Consider the following 18,478-nt stretch of genomic DNA (forward strand, 5'->3'; position numbering starts at 1 on the left):
ATATAAAAAAATGATTTGCCTGAAGACACTATGACTCTATGTTCCCTGTTTGCTAATCTAAATATTTGGTCCTGTGTGTTCAACACTTGTATTGAGCAAGCTGAAGAAACTCCTCTTATTCAAGATATAATGAAGGCGCTTGCTCTCATGCATGATAGTTACACTGCTGTGTTTACAGCAACAGCATAAATACAGCCCACGCAACTCAGCTGACATCCTGTCTTAAATTCCACACATAGGCAGCAGTTTGATAAGATAAAGAGCAGAGCATGTCTCCTCCCTCTTATATAAGCCCAGGCTTTGTGTGTAATAGGCAGGGACAGGATAACTGATGCCAGTCAGACGCAGAACAACAGAGCTGCTGGCTTAGCCTCCCATCATCATCAGCAGCAGCAGTGGATATTCAAGCAATCCATCTGAGGTCTCTCCATGCAATCCCCACCACAGCTCTGTTGTTTTTTGCAGAAATTAGGTTGATGTGTGAGGAATCCGGTGAGACTGGAGAGAAGGTTTCAACTTAGTGAGGCAATCTTCACTTAATTAATAACAGTGAGTAATTATTGGCAGGAAATTGGCTATAGTGAGATAAATTGAGAAGAAACTCAGGGAATACCTGCATTTCCTCTCTTGCTGGATCCATTGTTGGTTGATATTCTGTTCTGTTATAATTATGTACATTTGAATGGAGCCTAAAATTAGGACTATGAGTTTTAACTCTAACACGTGCTGAATATGCACAGTGCAATGTCGATCATGCCGTTAGTAGTGCAATTTAAAGAAAAGGTTATATGCAGGATTGTGCTTGTGTATTGAACTATAACCAACTGTACATAGAATATGTCATACTCACAGGTATAGGGAGATGAATACAAAAACATGAATAGTTAATCTATTTATATGCGCTATGACTGTACACTGATCAATAACTTTGATTCTTTTGTTCCAATGCATTGTTCTACTGGGAAAACTTTGGTTCTGGCATTCATGTGGATACCACCTGACATGTTCCACTCACTCAAATGCCAGGACCAAAGGTTTCCCAGCAGTGCAATGCAATGGGACAAAATAGTCAAAGTTATTCACTCAACTGTCAGTGGTTTTAATGTTTTGGCTGATCGGTGTATATCCAAACAGATGTTTATCTAGAGGTTAGGAAAAGTGCCAGAGAAAAATAAACAGTGTTGGAAAGATGGAAACAAAGGAATCAGTAATATAAAAAAATATGATTAATTAATGTCATAATTAAATCCAGCTTGTTTGTGGGTGCAGTTTATTGAATTTTGTCCATATAAATATATATATATAGTATTGATTATATCATATTTTGCACATGGATGATTGTCTATTTTTGTGTGGTTTGCTATGGACCTTTCTTTATCATTGTTATTATTATCATTACTATTATTATTATTATTATTATTATTACTATTATTGTTATTATTATTATTATTATTATTATTACTACTACTACTACTATTATCATTATAAGTAAATGTAGGCTTTAAATCCAGGTGGGCTTTCTGTGGTTATATCATGAACCTAAGTCCTCACTGCCAGAGAAGCTTCTGCTCCAATTAATCCGTGAATAAACTACATTTTATTTATTTATTTATTTATTAAGTTCAGACTATCATGATGTACACCCCTTGTACACGTTTGTTTACCTTTCACTCACCATCATTCCGTGTCCTGTTCCGTAAACAGCCAACAGGTGGCGCTCTCATCACTTCATTTTGCCCGTGGCTCCTTATCTGTGCGGGTGAAGCCTATTGCAGTCACCCTCCGTCTGTCTGTTTGTTTGTTTGTGTGTGTGCGCGCGCGTGTGATAGCGCGTGTGGGCGGCTGGAGTCCAGTGCGCACGTGTGAAAAATTGTGCGTGCGTAAACAGTGCGCGGTGCTGCTAAGCTGTCTCGTGCGCTCTGGTGTGTTAAAGGGTAAAAAAAAAGGGAAACAAGAGGAGGAGGAGGCAGTTAAAGTGTTAATAACTTTAATTAAACTGCATAAATATACAGAAAATAATGACCCTCAAATATGTCACGTGAGTAGGCTACAGCTTCCTCTGAACTTTTATAGACAACATGGGAGCCAAAATAAAACGCCACCAGGACATTTTTAAACAAGCTCCTGCCCCTGGAAGCTAATGATAGCTTTACTTTGGTCGATTTAATATTGAATTAAGGTCCATAACTATAAACAGAGGACTGTTGAGATAGCAGAGAGGGAACTATCACCACCATATTCATCCTTCACAGAGAGATAATACGTGCTGAAGCAAATTATAGTCCCTCATGTGCTCTTCAAGGACCCCTGATGGACCAACCGGGGAGCAATAAAAACGCACAGGGGCATCACCGAGTAATGGGGGCATTTTCACCGCCCCTGTGGAGCTGCCAGATCATCAAAGTTTCTCAGGCAGCAGACTCTGCACTCGCCCGAAGCTCCGGCTGGAGGAGAGAAATCACTGCCCCCAGAGCCAAGAAGACACCGGTGAGAGGCTGGATTTAAAACCCGCCCTCCGGAGGGATCTCGTTTCCCCCAAAAACCTCCCATTTTCTCTCTCTCTCTTTCTCTCACTCACTCTTCTGTCTCTCTTTCTCTCTTTCCCTCTGTCCCTCTCTCTCTTCCTTTACCTTTATCCCTCGCCTTTCGCCGTCTCCCCCACCACAATAATGGATCTCACGGCGAGATGTTTGTGTCTCCTCTCCTGTCTCGGCGTGATATTGGCGATCGATTTGGACGCGATTGATCCAGGCTACTATGTGGAGCCCACTGCCACATCAGACGCGATCGACTATAAGGATCCCTGTAAAGCTGGTGAGATTTTCCCCCTTTCTCCCTCTGTAGTACGGGCTGTGTGATTCACCTTTTTATGTGGAGGTAGAAACATGCCACGAATCTGTTTGTGGAGCTTGCACAGATCGGGCCAGAGAGACGCTTTTCTGAGAGATGACAGCGGTGGATGTAGTTTTCAAAAGGCTTGGGGGAACATTATGTGCATTTGTTTTGTGCTGAGTGACATAGTTTTCTGCAGTTTGAAACATTTTTTTGAAGCACACACACTGAGTCGCCTGGGATAACCCAGCTCGGAGAGTGGCTGCAAAGGATTGTGAGAATGAAAATAAAACAGGATGAGTGTCTGAATGCATTTCTCGAGACTCCAAAAGTTTTGGCTTAAGTGCTCGTTGAAAAAGTTACAGCCTGCTGTTTGCGGCAAATGCGCTTTTATTTTTTAAAATGTGATCCTGTAGTTCCTGCAGGCGGTCTGCTGTCTATTATTAAAAAGCCCGAGCTGTTGGGCAAACGAGGGATTCCTGCACTTTGATTTTTAGGACTTCTGCTCCCTTTCTGCTTGGTTTTTGTCACTGCACAAATAGTGTGTGTGTTTTTTCCACCGGCTGTTCACACGGCCACTAAAACAAAGTGGAGGAGGGGAAAGAGGAGAGTACAGTGGAGTTTAGGAATTATGCACACATAATTCTGTTGGCTATTGTCTCATGGCCCAAGGTATAAATATGTCTGCTTCTTTTCTGCTGCGCGGGGAGACCTGCACATTTCTTACCATCATTTGGCAAAAGCATATCACACTTGTCACTGTAATCTTTGTGTGTGTTTTTTGTGTGTGTATGTGTGTGTGTACTGTGAACTCACTGTCTTGCCAAATCCCTTTGGGGGAGTTTGAACAGATTGTGTTTTCCATCTGGTGAAAGTATTCAGGTTACAGATACAGAGAGTTGGCTTCACTCGGAGTGACCTCTAAAGTCCTGGAAGTGCTTACTGATTTGGCATTTGACAATTTCTGATGTGGCAGTCAAGTGTATAAAACACAATTCAATCCGGTATCTGTTTTCCTTATCTCTCCCCCGAGGAGGAGATTAAGTGTCGACGGAGATGCAAAGATTGTCCTTTAGAGAGTGCTGTGGCTTGATATTAACACGGCAAAGGTTAGGCAGCAGATGAACCAATGTACAAGTCAGTGAAGATGTCGCTTCCTGTTGTTGCTTCATTGTTTGATTTGAGTCATAGCAGACTGTTATGCATCACTAGTATGGATCAACGGACATTGACACAGTGTTCGGAGGGTAAACGAACCAAGGGTCAAAGATACTGTGTTTATATTTCACATGTTTTTTTCTCTTTGTTTCCCAGAAATCGTTGATATTTACCAGAAATGTCTCATCGGGGACATTTCCACTTGATAATCCCCCAGTCAGCGATGGCGTTTGTCTTATTTGTGAGGATGTTATCATTATTAGTAATCAGTTTTTAAGTGTCATTCGGATGGAGTGCCGTTTTGTTTATGGTTTCCTCTGGGCACGTCTGCAGACAGGTGGTTGGGAGACGGTCACAAGTACAAACTCCCACTCTCTTTAACCCTCCTAGTCTTCAGCTCGTCCAACACCCACCTGCTTTTCTCCTTCCTACTAAGCAGCAAAATGTCCAGGATGTCTCAGCTCTCCTTTTTACTCCTCACTCAGTTGATACACAGATTTTTCACAATAGTCAACTCCATACTAGTAGGTGATGATTCCTGGATTATTGATTTTCCTCTCTTTTCCCCTCATTTTTCAAGTGCATCACTGCGCTGAGTCTGTCTGATCGCTTTCTGTGGCCTCAGGGTCAGCGTTTTTATGTCACGCTGCTTCCGCCCAGGAAAATGCTTACGGCTGTGTGAAGTTTCTGATGCTCAGCGAGGAGTGCATTTCTTTCGTGTCCTCTGTAGGGTTGTCCTTGGTTAACACTGTTCTTCAATGTCAGGACTGATTGGTGGGATACATGTGTGAGCTTGTTCTCCTGTCGTCATCTTGAAAGGGAAGGTAGTCATAATGATTCCCATTCAAGATGACACATTGATGCATAGGTGCAAGGGGCTCGTTCCCCTCAATATTTACAACATGTGCATTTGTCCCCCACAATAAAAGCACAGAAGTAGACAAAAATAAAGACAAAGGCAAAAACTGATGCATAAAAATCTTCAGAATGAAAGAAACTAAGTGTTTGATGCCCCAAATCTCCTGGGTGTAGGGACAAGGTTGAAACAAAACCTACACCCCTGTTGTGATACTCCGCTAATTTGTACTGGCTGCTCAGTTGGCTAATTGACCATGAAGTGACCAATACATTCGATTTCCTCAGACTATTTAAAATGCAGTAAGTTCATTTGTTGCCACAACACATGCACCACTCCTTCACAGCTAAGCCAAAGGAATCCCTCAAAAATGTTCACATTTACAAAGGATTAAATAACTCATCACTATACCAGACATGATAGAAATGTGCATTGATTGAAGCGAGCAGTGCACTAACACTGAAGTAATGCCATCTATTTAGGAAGTTAACCAGTGGAAAATTCCTTAGTTTGCAGAACTCCAAACTTGGCTGCATCCCAGGAAGTCATTTAAGACTCCAACAACCCTCTGAGATTAGATCCACTCATTTTCAAAATGAAAAATGGATGAGAAACACTCACGCTCATTGTCTGCTGTGCTTAAATGATAATCATGAAAGCAGTGACTGGTTTGATATGTACGTATGCATTCATTTATGAAGCAAACATATTAATCCACCAAAGACTCCTGCGACAGCATTGTTTGTCTGTGCTGTCTGATGTTTGAACTCGGGATGCTTTTGAGCTTCTGTGCTGCTGTGGCCTCAGCTGCAGACAGGGCAACCTGAACACCCCCCGTCTTCTCTTGTCCTCTCTTACGCAAGTGGTTTTCTGGTCTATCTGGGCACCCAGCTCTCTCCTATGACTGGCTCAAACACTTCACACACTGACTGTAGGTCATTCACCTTGTGCCAAGGGAAAGCACGGCGGGAAGGTGGATGGTAGGCCAGCCGCACTGTGCCACACCAGCACTGGTGAGTGAGTGCAAGCCATTCACGAGGTTGCCTGGAAGGTTTTCCACAACCTGCTCGCTGCATCCGAAATATTTGCTGCTGTCAACAGCGACTTGTGTTATTCCTCTCGCCACTCGATGTTGGACCTTTACTGTGATTTGGCCATTAAAGATCTGACAGCTGGACTGGAGTGTTACTCAGTCTCTGTAAAGGGCCCCCGTGACCCTACTACGTTATAATTACTCAATAGACAGTCACTTGTGTATAGGACTGGATATCTGTACTCAATACTTTTAAGGTATCGGCCAAAATAACCCAGTTCTAATTAGTCCATATGATCTTTTTTGTACCCAGAAAAAAAGTTTGTCTTGCAGCCAATCACTGAAAGCATTCTTTGATTTAATGTGACACGCTATTGGCCCCCTTCCACAGCAGCTACAACCCATACAGTCTGTGGTATGTTGAAGCAGAGCGCAGGGTAGTTGACGGAGTTAGCAATGTCGAGATTGCGGGTCAAACAGTACATCGACCTAGATCGATATATCCATTCAATGATCAACAAACAATATAATTGATGCAAAGTTAAACGTCACTCCATATAGTCAACTTTAACATACACCTTTAATTTGAAATTCCGATGGCACATCTATGTCACAATTTCAATCCAAGCACACCTCCTTCCTAAACATCCAAGCATTGCTAGCAGCCTAGCACCAGGTAGACAATAGCAAGCAGCCAAGAAAAAAGACGATGCAGGATATTTATCGATATCATCTCATATCGACTGTAGACCCCTGAATTGAATCTAATCAAATCACATCGTGGTAGACTTTGTGATATCAGCATGTATCAAATTGTCCAAAGAACTAATGTTGTGATGAAACTTATGATTTACACTTCTACAACATGCCACCGAAATATTCAAAAGTATGGTGGCATTTTATTCAACTGAAAGCCTCCATTCATTTGATGTCTATCGAAAGAAGTAGGAAAAAGACATTGAATGAAGTATTCTAGCAGTGGTACTGGTACTTTTTAAAACTACACCCAGCACTCTGTGCAGGATAGAAACATTTCTACAATGTTTAAATGTAAAACAATCCTCTACAAAAAAACACCAACATGACTCAGACCCATGGGTTGACTTGATCTGTTTGCTAATTAGTGTGTATTTGCTTGGTTTGTGTTTTTGTGAATTGCCTTCTTTCACAAAATCGTAAAGTTTAGTTTGTATTTTCGGGTTGTGTTCGTCTGAAAATGGCAGCTCCAAGCAGATGACACTCATTACCATGCTCCCTCCCTCAGTCATGCTCTGGCAATGAGATGGGGCTGCCTGTTGAACTTTGTGATTGGGCCTTTAAGCAACACTTAAGCAGATGCTTTTCCTTTATCATGGAATGCAGGCTGTATAGCTGAGCCCACACTGGGTGTTTTTTTTACATTACAGGACCCCTGCCACTTCTCTCTCCACAGGGTTCAGGTGATTAAGGAGCCGATCTGTCGGAGCGATCTCGATGCATTAGTTGGAGCAATATGTTTGTCGTCAGAGCTAAGTAATAACTAATCTTGCATTACATTAATACCAAGTCTTGGTTCGGAGCCTTACAACAAATGCTTTGGGAGAGCTCATTTGAATGGCTCGAATGATGCCCAATTAGCCTGCCATAATGAGCAGCTTAACAGTCACTTCTTCATTATTCACAGTTTGCTTTTTCTAAATAATTCAGCGGTGGTACTTTGCAGTTCTCTGGAAGAATTATTTTTCTGTTCCCTCCACCTGTGGTGAGTACAGATAGCTATTATTTATGGAAAGTGTTGCAGGTTGACTCCAGATTTAGTTAATCCACAAACCCATTTAAACTTTGCTTAGGAAATCTGTCCTGAGAAAACCTGCTCTTTCTTCACACCAGACAGCATGAGTGTGTGTTAAGTCTGCTGTCTAAGCCACAAATATGAGTCTAGATGGTCAAAATAAGTTTTGTCAAAGGTGAACATCCCTCCTGTGTGGCAATGAATTATTCATCTATAAGGAGCTCAAATGCTGTGTATCGTTGACATTAAAAAAGACAAATGGCTGGCAAGCTGATGAGTCATTAGAGGGGCTTCGACTGGCAGTAGTGTATATCAGTAATCAGTGGCAGGGATGAGCTGGGAAATCCAATCTGCTAATGGGCTTGATGGAGTGTGAAATGTTAAAGGGGAGGCAGTCTCTTGCTGCGTGCCCTTTGCAGCTGAAGTCGCTCTCATTTCGCCAATAAGATTGAAGCTGCGGCGTGGTGACAGTAACTCGGTCTTGATCTCAGCTGTGGCTATGATGAGACTTCAGGCTTTTATTGGGAAATAATTACTCCAATCTCAGGCTGTAGCTTCAGACTTGGCCAGAATCTCTCTTCTAATCATACCTTAGTTAACTTTCTGAAATGAGCAGAGTGCAGATAAGTGGACTTTTTTTTCCCTTTCCTGCCTTGGGCTCAAATTGCAGTGTTAGGAAATGTCAAGGTAAGCATTTGGCTAAAGAAATAACAGCTGGTGTTGTTTTTACAGAGGAGAGGGACCATATTTACACGACAACAGGCATGCATAATACAATCCATCATTCCTTAGTTAGGATCATGGTTTTTTTTCTTTTTAGAAACAGTTTGTTGCAATATCCTTGTTGCAAAGGTGTTGCTTCTTTCCTGTTTTTTTCTGTGTAGTTTTAAACAGTGTTTTCAGCCACAGTGACTACATTGGTCAGCATTTGGCAGAAAGGGCTGGTACAGAATGAAACCTGAAAAGGGATACTTACACTGTCATCAGATGGTAATCACCTTAACGCAATACGCTATTGGCCTTTATTGGAATTCAAATGCAGCGTTTGTTACCAAACACAAGCCGTGAAAGGCGGCGCCAGGGTATTGTGATGCATTCCAGGCTTACATATTGGCTGGGCTTTCACATCCCTCATCAGCAGGTCCTGTATAGTGAAAAGACTGTCTAAACATCTCTATAAGCACAGTGAGAAGCAAACCATGGCCTCACAGCGGAGTTGGCCTTCTAAATATAGACTGGTGTTAGTGTCTGTATAGGCTTAGTATTGATGTTTGTGCAGGTTTCAGTGGCAGATGTCGTGGTCTGGTATTCACAGAAGGAGATTTATGGGAATAGTCGTGGCTTATTTGACACTGCAGAGGTCGAGACTAGGGCATTACATGAATCAATGGGATTATTTTGATTGAGATCTCATGTATAATCTGACTGTGTGCACTGATTGACGGGTCAGTCTGAGATGAGAAGGATTATGAAGGTTGAGATTAATTAAAATAATTCAGTGGATTCTGACCTTATCACACATCAAACATGTTCTGCGCAACATTTTATCAAATTTCTTTGTCATATATTTAGTTTAGCCTCATTAGATTATTTTCATTGTCGATTAACCTGTCAACTTCTTGAATAATGGACTAGTTGTTCGGTCTATAAAATGGTGAAAAATGTTGATTAGTGTTAACTAAACCCCAATATGACATCCTGTCATTTTTGTCAACAATCCACAGATAATCAGTTTATTCTCATAAAGGAGGAAAGAAACCAGAAGATATTTATATTGAAGAAGCTGGAAACTGGAAGTGGAAGCTTTTTTTCCCTTTAAAAACACTCAAATCGGGGCGTCGGTGGCTTAGTGGTAGAGCAGGCGCCCCATGTACAAGGCTGTTGCCGCAGCGGCCCGGGTTCAACTCCAGCCTGTGGCCCTTTGCTGCATGTCACTCCCTCTCTCTCTCTCCCCCTTTCACGCTTGTCTGTCCTATCAAATAAAGGCTAAAATTGCCCAAAAAAACCCCCACTCAAATCGATTAATGGAATATGAAATTAGTTGGCAAACAATGTAATATTTGACAACTAATCGATTAATTGTTGCAGTTCTAATACACATATTTGCATTTACACCTAAACAACAACCTTTTGGTGTTTTTTCTAATTAAAGAGGGACATCTGAACTAGAACAGCGGCTAAAAACCCGTCTACTATTACCTAACTATCCTGCACAGTAAATAGTATTACAGCTGCAGCTGTTGTCATTTAGGTAATGAATAATGTTTGGAAAGAGATGCTGCACTGTACTCTGCGGTGATCACTTGCCATCTGCCACATTCACTGGGTTTTAATCTACATTACAGCACACAAGTCTCTGTGTTTGTACTTCGTATCATTGCAGCACTCGGTATCTAGATGAGTTTATCACCTTTCTCCATAGCCTGTCCTCAATCCCAGCCTAGAGTTGTGTACAAAAGATTCCCTAAAACCGTGCGTCTGTGGATAATTAAAGCCAGGAGACAAGGGGATTAATCCACAATCCCTGAGAGTCTTTCCATAAACCTGCAACAGCGTCTCCAGGACGACTGCTGTGCCCAGGGGAAATGAGTCTTAATGCCGCCGGGCCGTGCATTTGCTCACTTCAATCTCCACTGTTGTTTGAGAACAATGACACTGCGGATTAAGCGGCCTGTCTCCGGCACAGTGGTGGATGATTGGGCAGAGAGCGTGGCCCTCTGTGAACCTCATGGGGGTGGGAGAAAGCCTGTACCTCGTTATTTGGTCACAGCCTGCACATAACACTGCTAATATGGTGCAAGTTGATACTGTATGTGAAAAGAAACGCCCTCGGATTGTTTAATTTTCCTCAGCGAAAATTGAGTGATGAAAGAGTTTCATAGAAATATTTTGAATACCTTTTCTTAGTGCTTATGGCCTTATATGACATCAACTTAGATTTAAGCACTGTCTGTTCTTTCCAGCGCTCAGCCAGTTCTGGGAATCAAATAAAAATGTGAAGATAAAAGAGAAATATGTCCTTCTGTAGTCAGCCTATCCATCCTTTACTGCGCGACATCTGGTAGCTTCCCCTTATCAGTGGTGTTTTTGGCAATGTGTCAGTGTGAGTGCAGATTGTGAGTAGTCTGTTTTGTGTCTCGGGGATTTGGTTGGAGTGAATTAGTGTTTTTTTGCGAGCGAAAATTAGAGGATCCCTTCGACCTCTGGAATTTAAACCTGTCCTCGGTGCATGCCCTGTCTTGCTGGTTGTGATCTACACCTTTTTTTCTTATTGCTGTCATTAGCCTCTAATCCCAAACACAGTCCTTCTGCTGTGCATCCTCCACGTCCTGCAGGGTGGAAGACTAGCCTGTATCTACCAAAGCCAGCTCCAGATTGTTTCAATAATACTCTTCTGGTGGAAAGGGATGGCAGCCAAGTGTTTTTTTGTCTTTGTTTCTATTGTGCTTTTCAGCCCTCTCTCTCTTGTCTCAGACCTCTGTCAAACTTTATAGGAGAGCAGGAGATAAAAGATCGTTCATGTGGATGTTTTTGTTGCATGCTGGAAAAAAAAAAACGTGCTGCCTTGAATCTAAATAAAATCCAGTTAATCTACACATGATGGATATTCTCTTGCAGCAAGGGTAGCTTTTATCATGGTGACACGTTGAAGATTTACAGATTTCAACTTCTGACAAACACAACTACTGTAAATCACTCCCATTAACTTTAGTGGTTCTCCGGGCTTCTTACCCCTCTGGGCTTTCCCCCCCTCCACCACACTAACCTCCAAACACACATGCAGAAGGCTGTCATTTTCTTTCTGCTCCACATCTGCCTTCCCTATTCAGAGCTGCGGTGTGGGCAGAGGATATGCCTTCTTCCTCTCTTCGCTTCCCTTCCCCTCTCGTTGTCATCTTCTGTTCAGACAACGAATTACAGTGCCACCCCTTTGCCCTTCTCTCCCCCTCTGCTTCTCCCAAATCCCCCATCACCCCCACCCTACTCCAACTCCTGCATACAAGCCGGGCCATAAATTCTAGAGACGTGCTGGTGTTAAAAGCCTGTTAAAAGAGAGCGCCCTGTCTCTGCGGAGAGGACTCCTATAGCTTATCCTCCACAGAAATGGGGCATTTAGCAAGGAATCCCATAAAGCACATTCCTCGTAAAATGGGACTGTTTGGTTATTTTTCCCTCTCCTTGGCCTCATTAAAGAGCTATTACTTGTTCAAGGTGCCCCATATTACTCTATTGAGGCAGTGTCTCACTGTATCATATCTGATAGCTCTATTCAAGGACGCCAAAGCGCATAGTGTGAATTTTGTTGTTGGCAACATCTGGACTAAATCTGGCTCAATTAATCATGTCAATGTTCAGGTTTCTGAGTTCATACTCCCTCGTTGTTGCATGAACCTTCACGAACCACGTGCAATATGTTGCTTACATTTCTGTCCTATAATTTGTAGTCCAGACCAGGCGGCCTTCCTGTTATCCAAACAAACATACTGCTGTTTCACAACTCTATTTCTATTTCAATGCATGGAAAGGGTAAACAGAGCAGGGTCAAGAAAGTAATGATGTTTTTATATTTACGTGTTACATGCTCGAGGCCTTCCACAAGTGCTTTGACTGGGCCTCCACGCAGCCTTTTCTGTCTGAGCAGCAGGAAAAGCTCGAGGCAACTTGGCGGCTCAGACTGATGCTCCATATTGTGCAGTCGCCTTGCAATCGTCTGACATGTGCCTTCTCTGTGTTTGTCTGTTTCAGTTGCCTTTCTGGGAGACATCGCTCTTGATGAGGAGGACCTGCGATCGTTTAAAGTGGACAGAATAATAGATTTGGCTCAGAGAAGCGTCCAGATTGTAAATCACACAGACACAGGTAACGACAACAGAAACCACCTCTTCAGAGATTACAGCTCGAGGTGAAAAACCCCTTGTTAGAGTGCTGAGGCAAAGTGTCTCAGATTGGCACTACAGATAAAACAAAATTGCAGCAAAACACCTGAAATGAACATGGTACATTTTTTCTTATTGAGGAATAATTCTGTATAAGGACATTTTACTCTCTAACACTACAACTGTCAAAAGGCTCAGGTCCTCTCCACCTGAAAGTCAGAGGCAGCACCTGCCAGATAGCAGTTTTGTGTTTTTCACAAGCTGTCTTCAAATGTTTATGCCTACAATTGTCCTGTTATCACTACACATTGCTACACCTGTATCACCATGTTCAACAGTAATTGCAAGGCTTTGTCAGGTTAAATATTGCTCTTAAATTATAAAGCAGTACGTAAGCAACAGCTGTGCTCCAGCAGGGACCGACAGGCTTCACAATCCTATAAACTACAGGTGAGCATGAACCAACAGGTACATGCATGTTGCTGTTTGTTCGTGGACGGTGTCAGTCTGCTGTTTTTCACTCGAGTTAATGAGCATGCTGAGGGAAAAGAAACACTTCGCAGGATTAAAAATACATTTCAACTGCTCTCAAAATATCCACAGGGTAACATTGATTTATAGACTAAACAGTGACCCCTGAGGCAGGGAATTAAGAGGAGACTCATGGCTCAGAGACAGACTGTGTGTACACTTGCCTCTGAATATCCATTTGTCCACTTGAACAGGTTAGTCACTGCACATCTAATTGCTGAGTAGTGGAAAGGATACACTAGTGTTGAAAAATGAAAAAACACAGTCAGCATAGTTGCATAAGGCTGTTCTTTAAAACGCAACATTTATTCACACTAGTATTTTGTTCCCATGTACCCTCTTCAGGCTGCACAGACAATCCATCACTTCAGTATATACACCAGAGTAAGGCTGGGTAATATATCGCTGTTATATCGATATTCTGATACAAGGTTAGAGATCATCATGGATTTTGGATGCCGTATTATCATAAGTGTTGTCTTCTCCTGGTTTTAAATACTGTCTCTATAGCACCCAGCTCTATACCAGATCAACTTACACAGGTGTTGATCCTACTTAGTAGTCAAAATGACCTTTACACACTATTGTGCCTACCATATTGTGCCACCTAGAGGTCCCCTCAAAGGTACTGCTCACCACAAAATCAGCTGTGAGCTACAGAGTGTTGGAGATACTGGCTGTAGAGATGTCTGTTTTCCCTCTAATATAATAGAACTAGAAGGCACTCAGCTTGTGGTGCTCACAGTGCCAAAAATCTACATTTCAAAAACTCAACAGCAATGTCTCTTTCCAGAAATCATGACCCTGTTACTCCAGATAATACACAGATCTTGTTGTGAGCAGTTTCATTTAGGAACTATTTTCTTTCTACCGATTACACCCTGCAACTGTATCACCGTGTAGAAGGAAGGGTGCATCTACTTTTTGCTCACCTAGCACCACTGAGCTAGCTAAAGTTACAACTCCGCAGAGGAGGTCACCATTAATGTCAGACATCTCTATGGCCGATATCTTCAACACATAGCAACTCACACCAAAACAATCTATATGAATTAATAGCACCACAGATAAGGGTTGATCTGTCCCTTTAAATCCAGAACATACAAATCAATACATCTCAGTGAGTAGAATGTTTAAGTCTGTTATTATATAGTTATGAATGAGCACATTAAGTATCTTCAAGGACAGTCAACTTCATTACAAATCAGTACAAAAATTCTAAAGTAAAATAATCTTTTTTCAGTATTCTCCACTCGCTCTGTCACGATTCATCCCCAGTGTATGCACATCATTCAAAAGTGTTCATTATCAAACAAGCCATCCTTATTTCAGGAAACAAGAAAAATCATAACTTTTATTTCTTCCACATGGTGTCAATGATTTCAATTTGTGGATGTAAAACCTTTCTCAGTGCCGTCTCGCGTTTGTCACTGCACCTCACCGGACTATGAAATTGCTTATCATGAACCTGAACGCAGCAGCTGTATGATTAACTTCTTCTTTTCCACAGGTGTGGTCATATCTCTATCCCCTGAACTCTAATCCCTCTCAGCCCTCCTTGTCTGCCCTGCACTAATCAAAGAGCAGGGCCATTTGGTTGACTAAATAATAACATGATCAGAATAACCAGTAATAAAACCTCTGACCTAAAACCCCTCCCTTTCTGACTATGAGTGCAGTTGGTAGATTTAATCATATTATTGTAATTAACACATTTTCCACAATTTTGTCTCCCCAGCAGTCTTTCTTATCAGTTAAGCGAGCAGATTTGGCTGTTATCAGACTTTTCCTCAACACATGCACAAGTGTACGTGCTAATTGATCTCGCCAGGCTGCTAAGATTTACTCTTGCAGACTGAAGTTCGACAGAACACATTGTTCCAGCAAGTAAAAAAAAATCTGTGCAAACTGTGGCTCGCATGTTAATCAAATTTAGTTAGAAAAGATGGGGGCTCGTAGTCGCAGGGCTTCAAGTATTGTTATGGAACAGCAATCCATGTGCAGGATCTACTCAAACCAGATGTGCTTGCCTTTGTTTCTACAGCGACACTTACAGTATCAAGAACAAGTCTATCCCAAGACTGACACGTTTCAGCCTGCAGCCTTCGTCAGTGTCATCCTGGTGGTGTTTCACAATATAGTTGATCTTTATACTACAAGTGTTTCAAGAGATTTGGGCTTCCTCAGACTATTTCCCCTTTTTCATGCATCATTGAGGAAGTTGTGCCAGAAATCACTAATGTTTCTGCAACAGTCTCATAAAACTCCTCCTTGGATAGAGGTCAGCTTGTTAATTAATAGTTTTAATCAATGTTAAATTAATCATTCATTAACTCCTGAACCATGGACGGGCATCAGTGCACCATGGGGATTCTGCAGGTTTTCATTTAATTGAAACACTGACAGATTTAACCCAAATATGACGAACTGAGTGACACCAGCTGTTGGAGTCTTTATGTGGAAAGAAAACCTGCGGTGTCCCAGCCTTGTAAAACACACCAACCTAATCTATATATGAATATTTTGGTCAAATGAAAAATAATAGATGGAACAATATGTAAGGGATAATGTATAGTGAGCAGGGCATTACTGCGAAATGAATGCAGACACAGTGATGTATGGCCCTGAGGCAAAGTGCAGGGGTCTTGAATCACCCCAGAGGCATTCATTTTGCTCTGATGACCCACTGGCAGTACATTATTCCACTTATTAAATACCTAATTAAGAAGAAATCAATAACTAACACAAAATATGGATTTTAAAAATGGCTGTATTGATTTAAAAATGATTTTATTGCTTCCGCACATGATCAGAAATGAGTTGATAGCAACGGTCTGCTCTTCAGAAATAACAGACCACAGAGTGCTGTAAGTGATCAGTCAGAATCAAGTATTCAACAAAACCATGTAATAAGAAAGTATGGCAGTACTTTTTGAAATAAATGTTAATTGTATGACTTTAAAATCAGACCTCTTCCCAACACACCCATTAAATTCCTGCACCGCATGAACTGTATCTAAAGGTCGGTAGTTCTAGTAGGTCAGTAGCTCTCCGCCTTCGTCATTAGACTTCTGAAGTTTTCTCTCCTGCACACATTTAATGATTTCCTTATAAAGAAAAGAGTCTACTTTTTAACAAGGATATATTTTATTATCATTGTCTATACTTAGGTTGCATACTTGCCTTTATACATGCAGCGCCATACATGTGGAATCTTCTGCAGAAGAACTTAAAGTCACACTTATTGGGTCGTATAGGCTGTTTCAAAGCACTGTTACAGGAATTTCACCAATATTTATTTATTATATTTATTTATTTAACCTTTATTTGACCAGAAAAACCTCTTGAGATTAATATACATGTCACTCTTAGGGTGTATTTAGCTGGGTTTTTTTTTATATGTTTTTAGTTGCCCCTGTATTTATGGTTCACTTATAGCATATATTAACGGGCCTTTTAGTTTTTGTTGTAGTAATTTTATTTTGTGTGTTTTTGTGTGCGTTTAATATAACTTGTTTTGAAGTTGCATATTTGATTTTGTATTTTTGTTCAATGTGGACACTCTTTAATCTCAAGTGGTTTTCTGGCTAAAAAAACTAATTAAACAAAAATGGAAAATGATTTAATATAGCATGCATAGTCAAAAGTCAACATTTACTTTCTTTAAAGATCTCAAATTCTCAAAACTATAAAACATCATTACTTGATGTGATTAAAATGACAACAAAATAACACCTTCATGGTGTCTTCACCATCTTTTCTTTTTCGTATAAGTTTCAAATAATAATAATAAAGCATCAGTGTGACACATCTGTTTATTTAGATCAGGTTATTTATTGTCTTAATGACCCAATGCCAAACATAAAATGCCAATTAAAATCTAATTATTTCACTGGATCTTCTGCCACAGAGCTGCATCATTAAACTGGCAATAGACAAGTTTTTGTTTTAACTCATCATTAGGAAGTAAATGTTGATTGCACAATGTAATGGCTATAAGATAATGACACCATCTGCGTTTGATTGGTTCCCTATAAACATTGCTTTCATCACGCAGTTCTGTCTGCCACCAGGTACAAAATCTCTTGGGAAAATGAAGACTAACTGGCAATTCAGTCATCTGACAGCCTGGCACCATTTCTATCTGCTGTCATGTGTTTTTTATAGACTAAATGAATGAACAAACTCACGCTCATGTCTTATGTTGTTGGTAGTTGCTGCTCTGCTGAAAAAGGAAAGCGATCTGGTTGTTTTTGCGACAGCGGCACCAACAATAATACCACTTGGAAATGCTTGCGGGGGAAACTGTCTGTTTCCACTTCGAGTAAATCAATTGAAAACCAACAAAAACATATGTGCTCGCCATTATGTTCAATATTTTGCATGCACACTTTTTTCTATAACTGTTCTAGGTTTGTACCTAAAGGACTTCAAACAGCTGATGTCAGGTGACAGCAGTTATATGTGCTTTAATATAAGTTACGCCTGTTCTGCAGCATAATAATGAAGTACAGCAGGGAGATTGTGCTATAGGTGGTTCACATATGGATGTTTCTTATTATAATCCCCAGGTTTAGGTGGGAGCTTAGTCGCCATGGTTACTTGCATTTATGTGTGTTTGAGTGACATTAAAACGGTGAAATTAATTTGAAGGGTAGAAAGCTTCAATAGAATCCATTTATGCAAAGTGGGAAGAACAATGTTATTTGAGCAAACGTCTCTTTAAGGGAGTAAATGTAATTTCCTAAATGAGAAATAATAATTAGAACTTCTGAATGGCATTAAACCTTCAATAAGTCTCTTTTGTCATCTGAGGAACTATCCAAGGGTAAAGCAGATTTGGTCTTCTTAAATGCTGGGGAAACATTTTACCCAGAAACATCATTTGTTTGTTTGTTTTTGTGTCTTTTATTTGAAATCTTCAGGAGCAACCAATCAGAATAGCCAAAACAGGCAAAGCTCACGCCGCAGGAAAAGAGCTGCCACCTCCAGACCTGAACGTGTTTGGCCTGAAGGTGTCATTCCCTATGTCATCAGTGGAAACTTTAGTGGTAAGTAACAACGATTTACTCACCCTCTTTAACAGAGGATGTGTTTATGTATATGATGTGATGTAATGTTGGTGCAGAAAATAAAAAACTGGGGCATCATCTTTTACTAACTCCTAAAAATGAATAAAGAAACAAACTGCTGCAGAGGTGGGAGTCACACGTGCAAGTCCCAAGGTACTGTGGTGAGAATCAAGCAAGTCAAGTCAAATCCCTGCTGTAAGTCAAGCAAATCACACGTCAAGTCATATGAAATACTGATGGTCAAGTCAAAAGCTAGATGTCCAGCTAACATTTGACAAGCCAAGATTTTTTTTTTAACTGCAGACTTTACACACCACTGTTCTCTTCTTACCAGCGCCACTGACAGCA

General features: G+C 41.0%; 1 protein-coding gene across 1 annotated transcript in view; it reads left to right on the plus strand.

Annotated features, from left to right (window-relative positions):
- The first annotated feature begins 2,454 nt into the window (after nt 1-2,454).
- bmp1a (bone morphogenetic protein 1a) overlaps nt 2,455-18,478 on the plus strand; it is a 38,829-nt gene continuing 22,805 nt past the window's right edge. Inside the window, exons 1-3 of the mRNA XM_049579324.1 lie at nt 2,455-2,814; nt 12,397-12,510; nt 17,984-18,109. Of these exons, the coding sequence (XP_049435281.1) occupies nt 2,670-2,814; nt 12,397-12,510; nt 17,984-18,109 (385 nt within the window). The 5' untranslated portion in view covers nt 2,455-2,669. The remainder of the gene's footprint in view (nt 2,815-12,396; nt 12,511-17,983; nt 18,110-18,478) is intronic.

The sequence above is a fragment of the Epinephelus fuscoguttatus genome, linkage group LG6, assembly GCF_011397635.1.
Source record: "Epinephelus fuscoguttatus linkage group LG6, E.fuscoguttatus.final_Chr_v1".
Classification (NCBI taxonomy): domain Eukaryota; kingdom Metazoa; phylum Chordata; class Actinopteri; order Perciformes; family Serranidae; genus Epinephelus; species Epinephelus fuscoguttatus.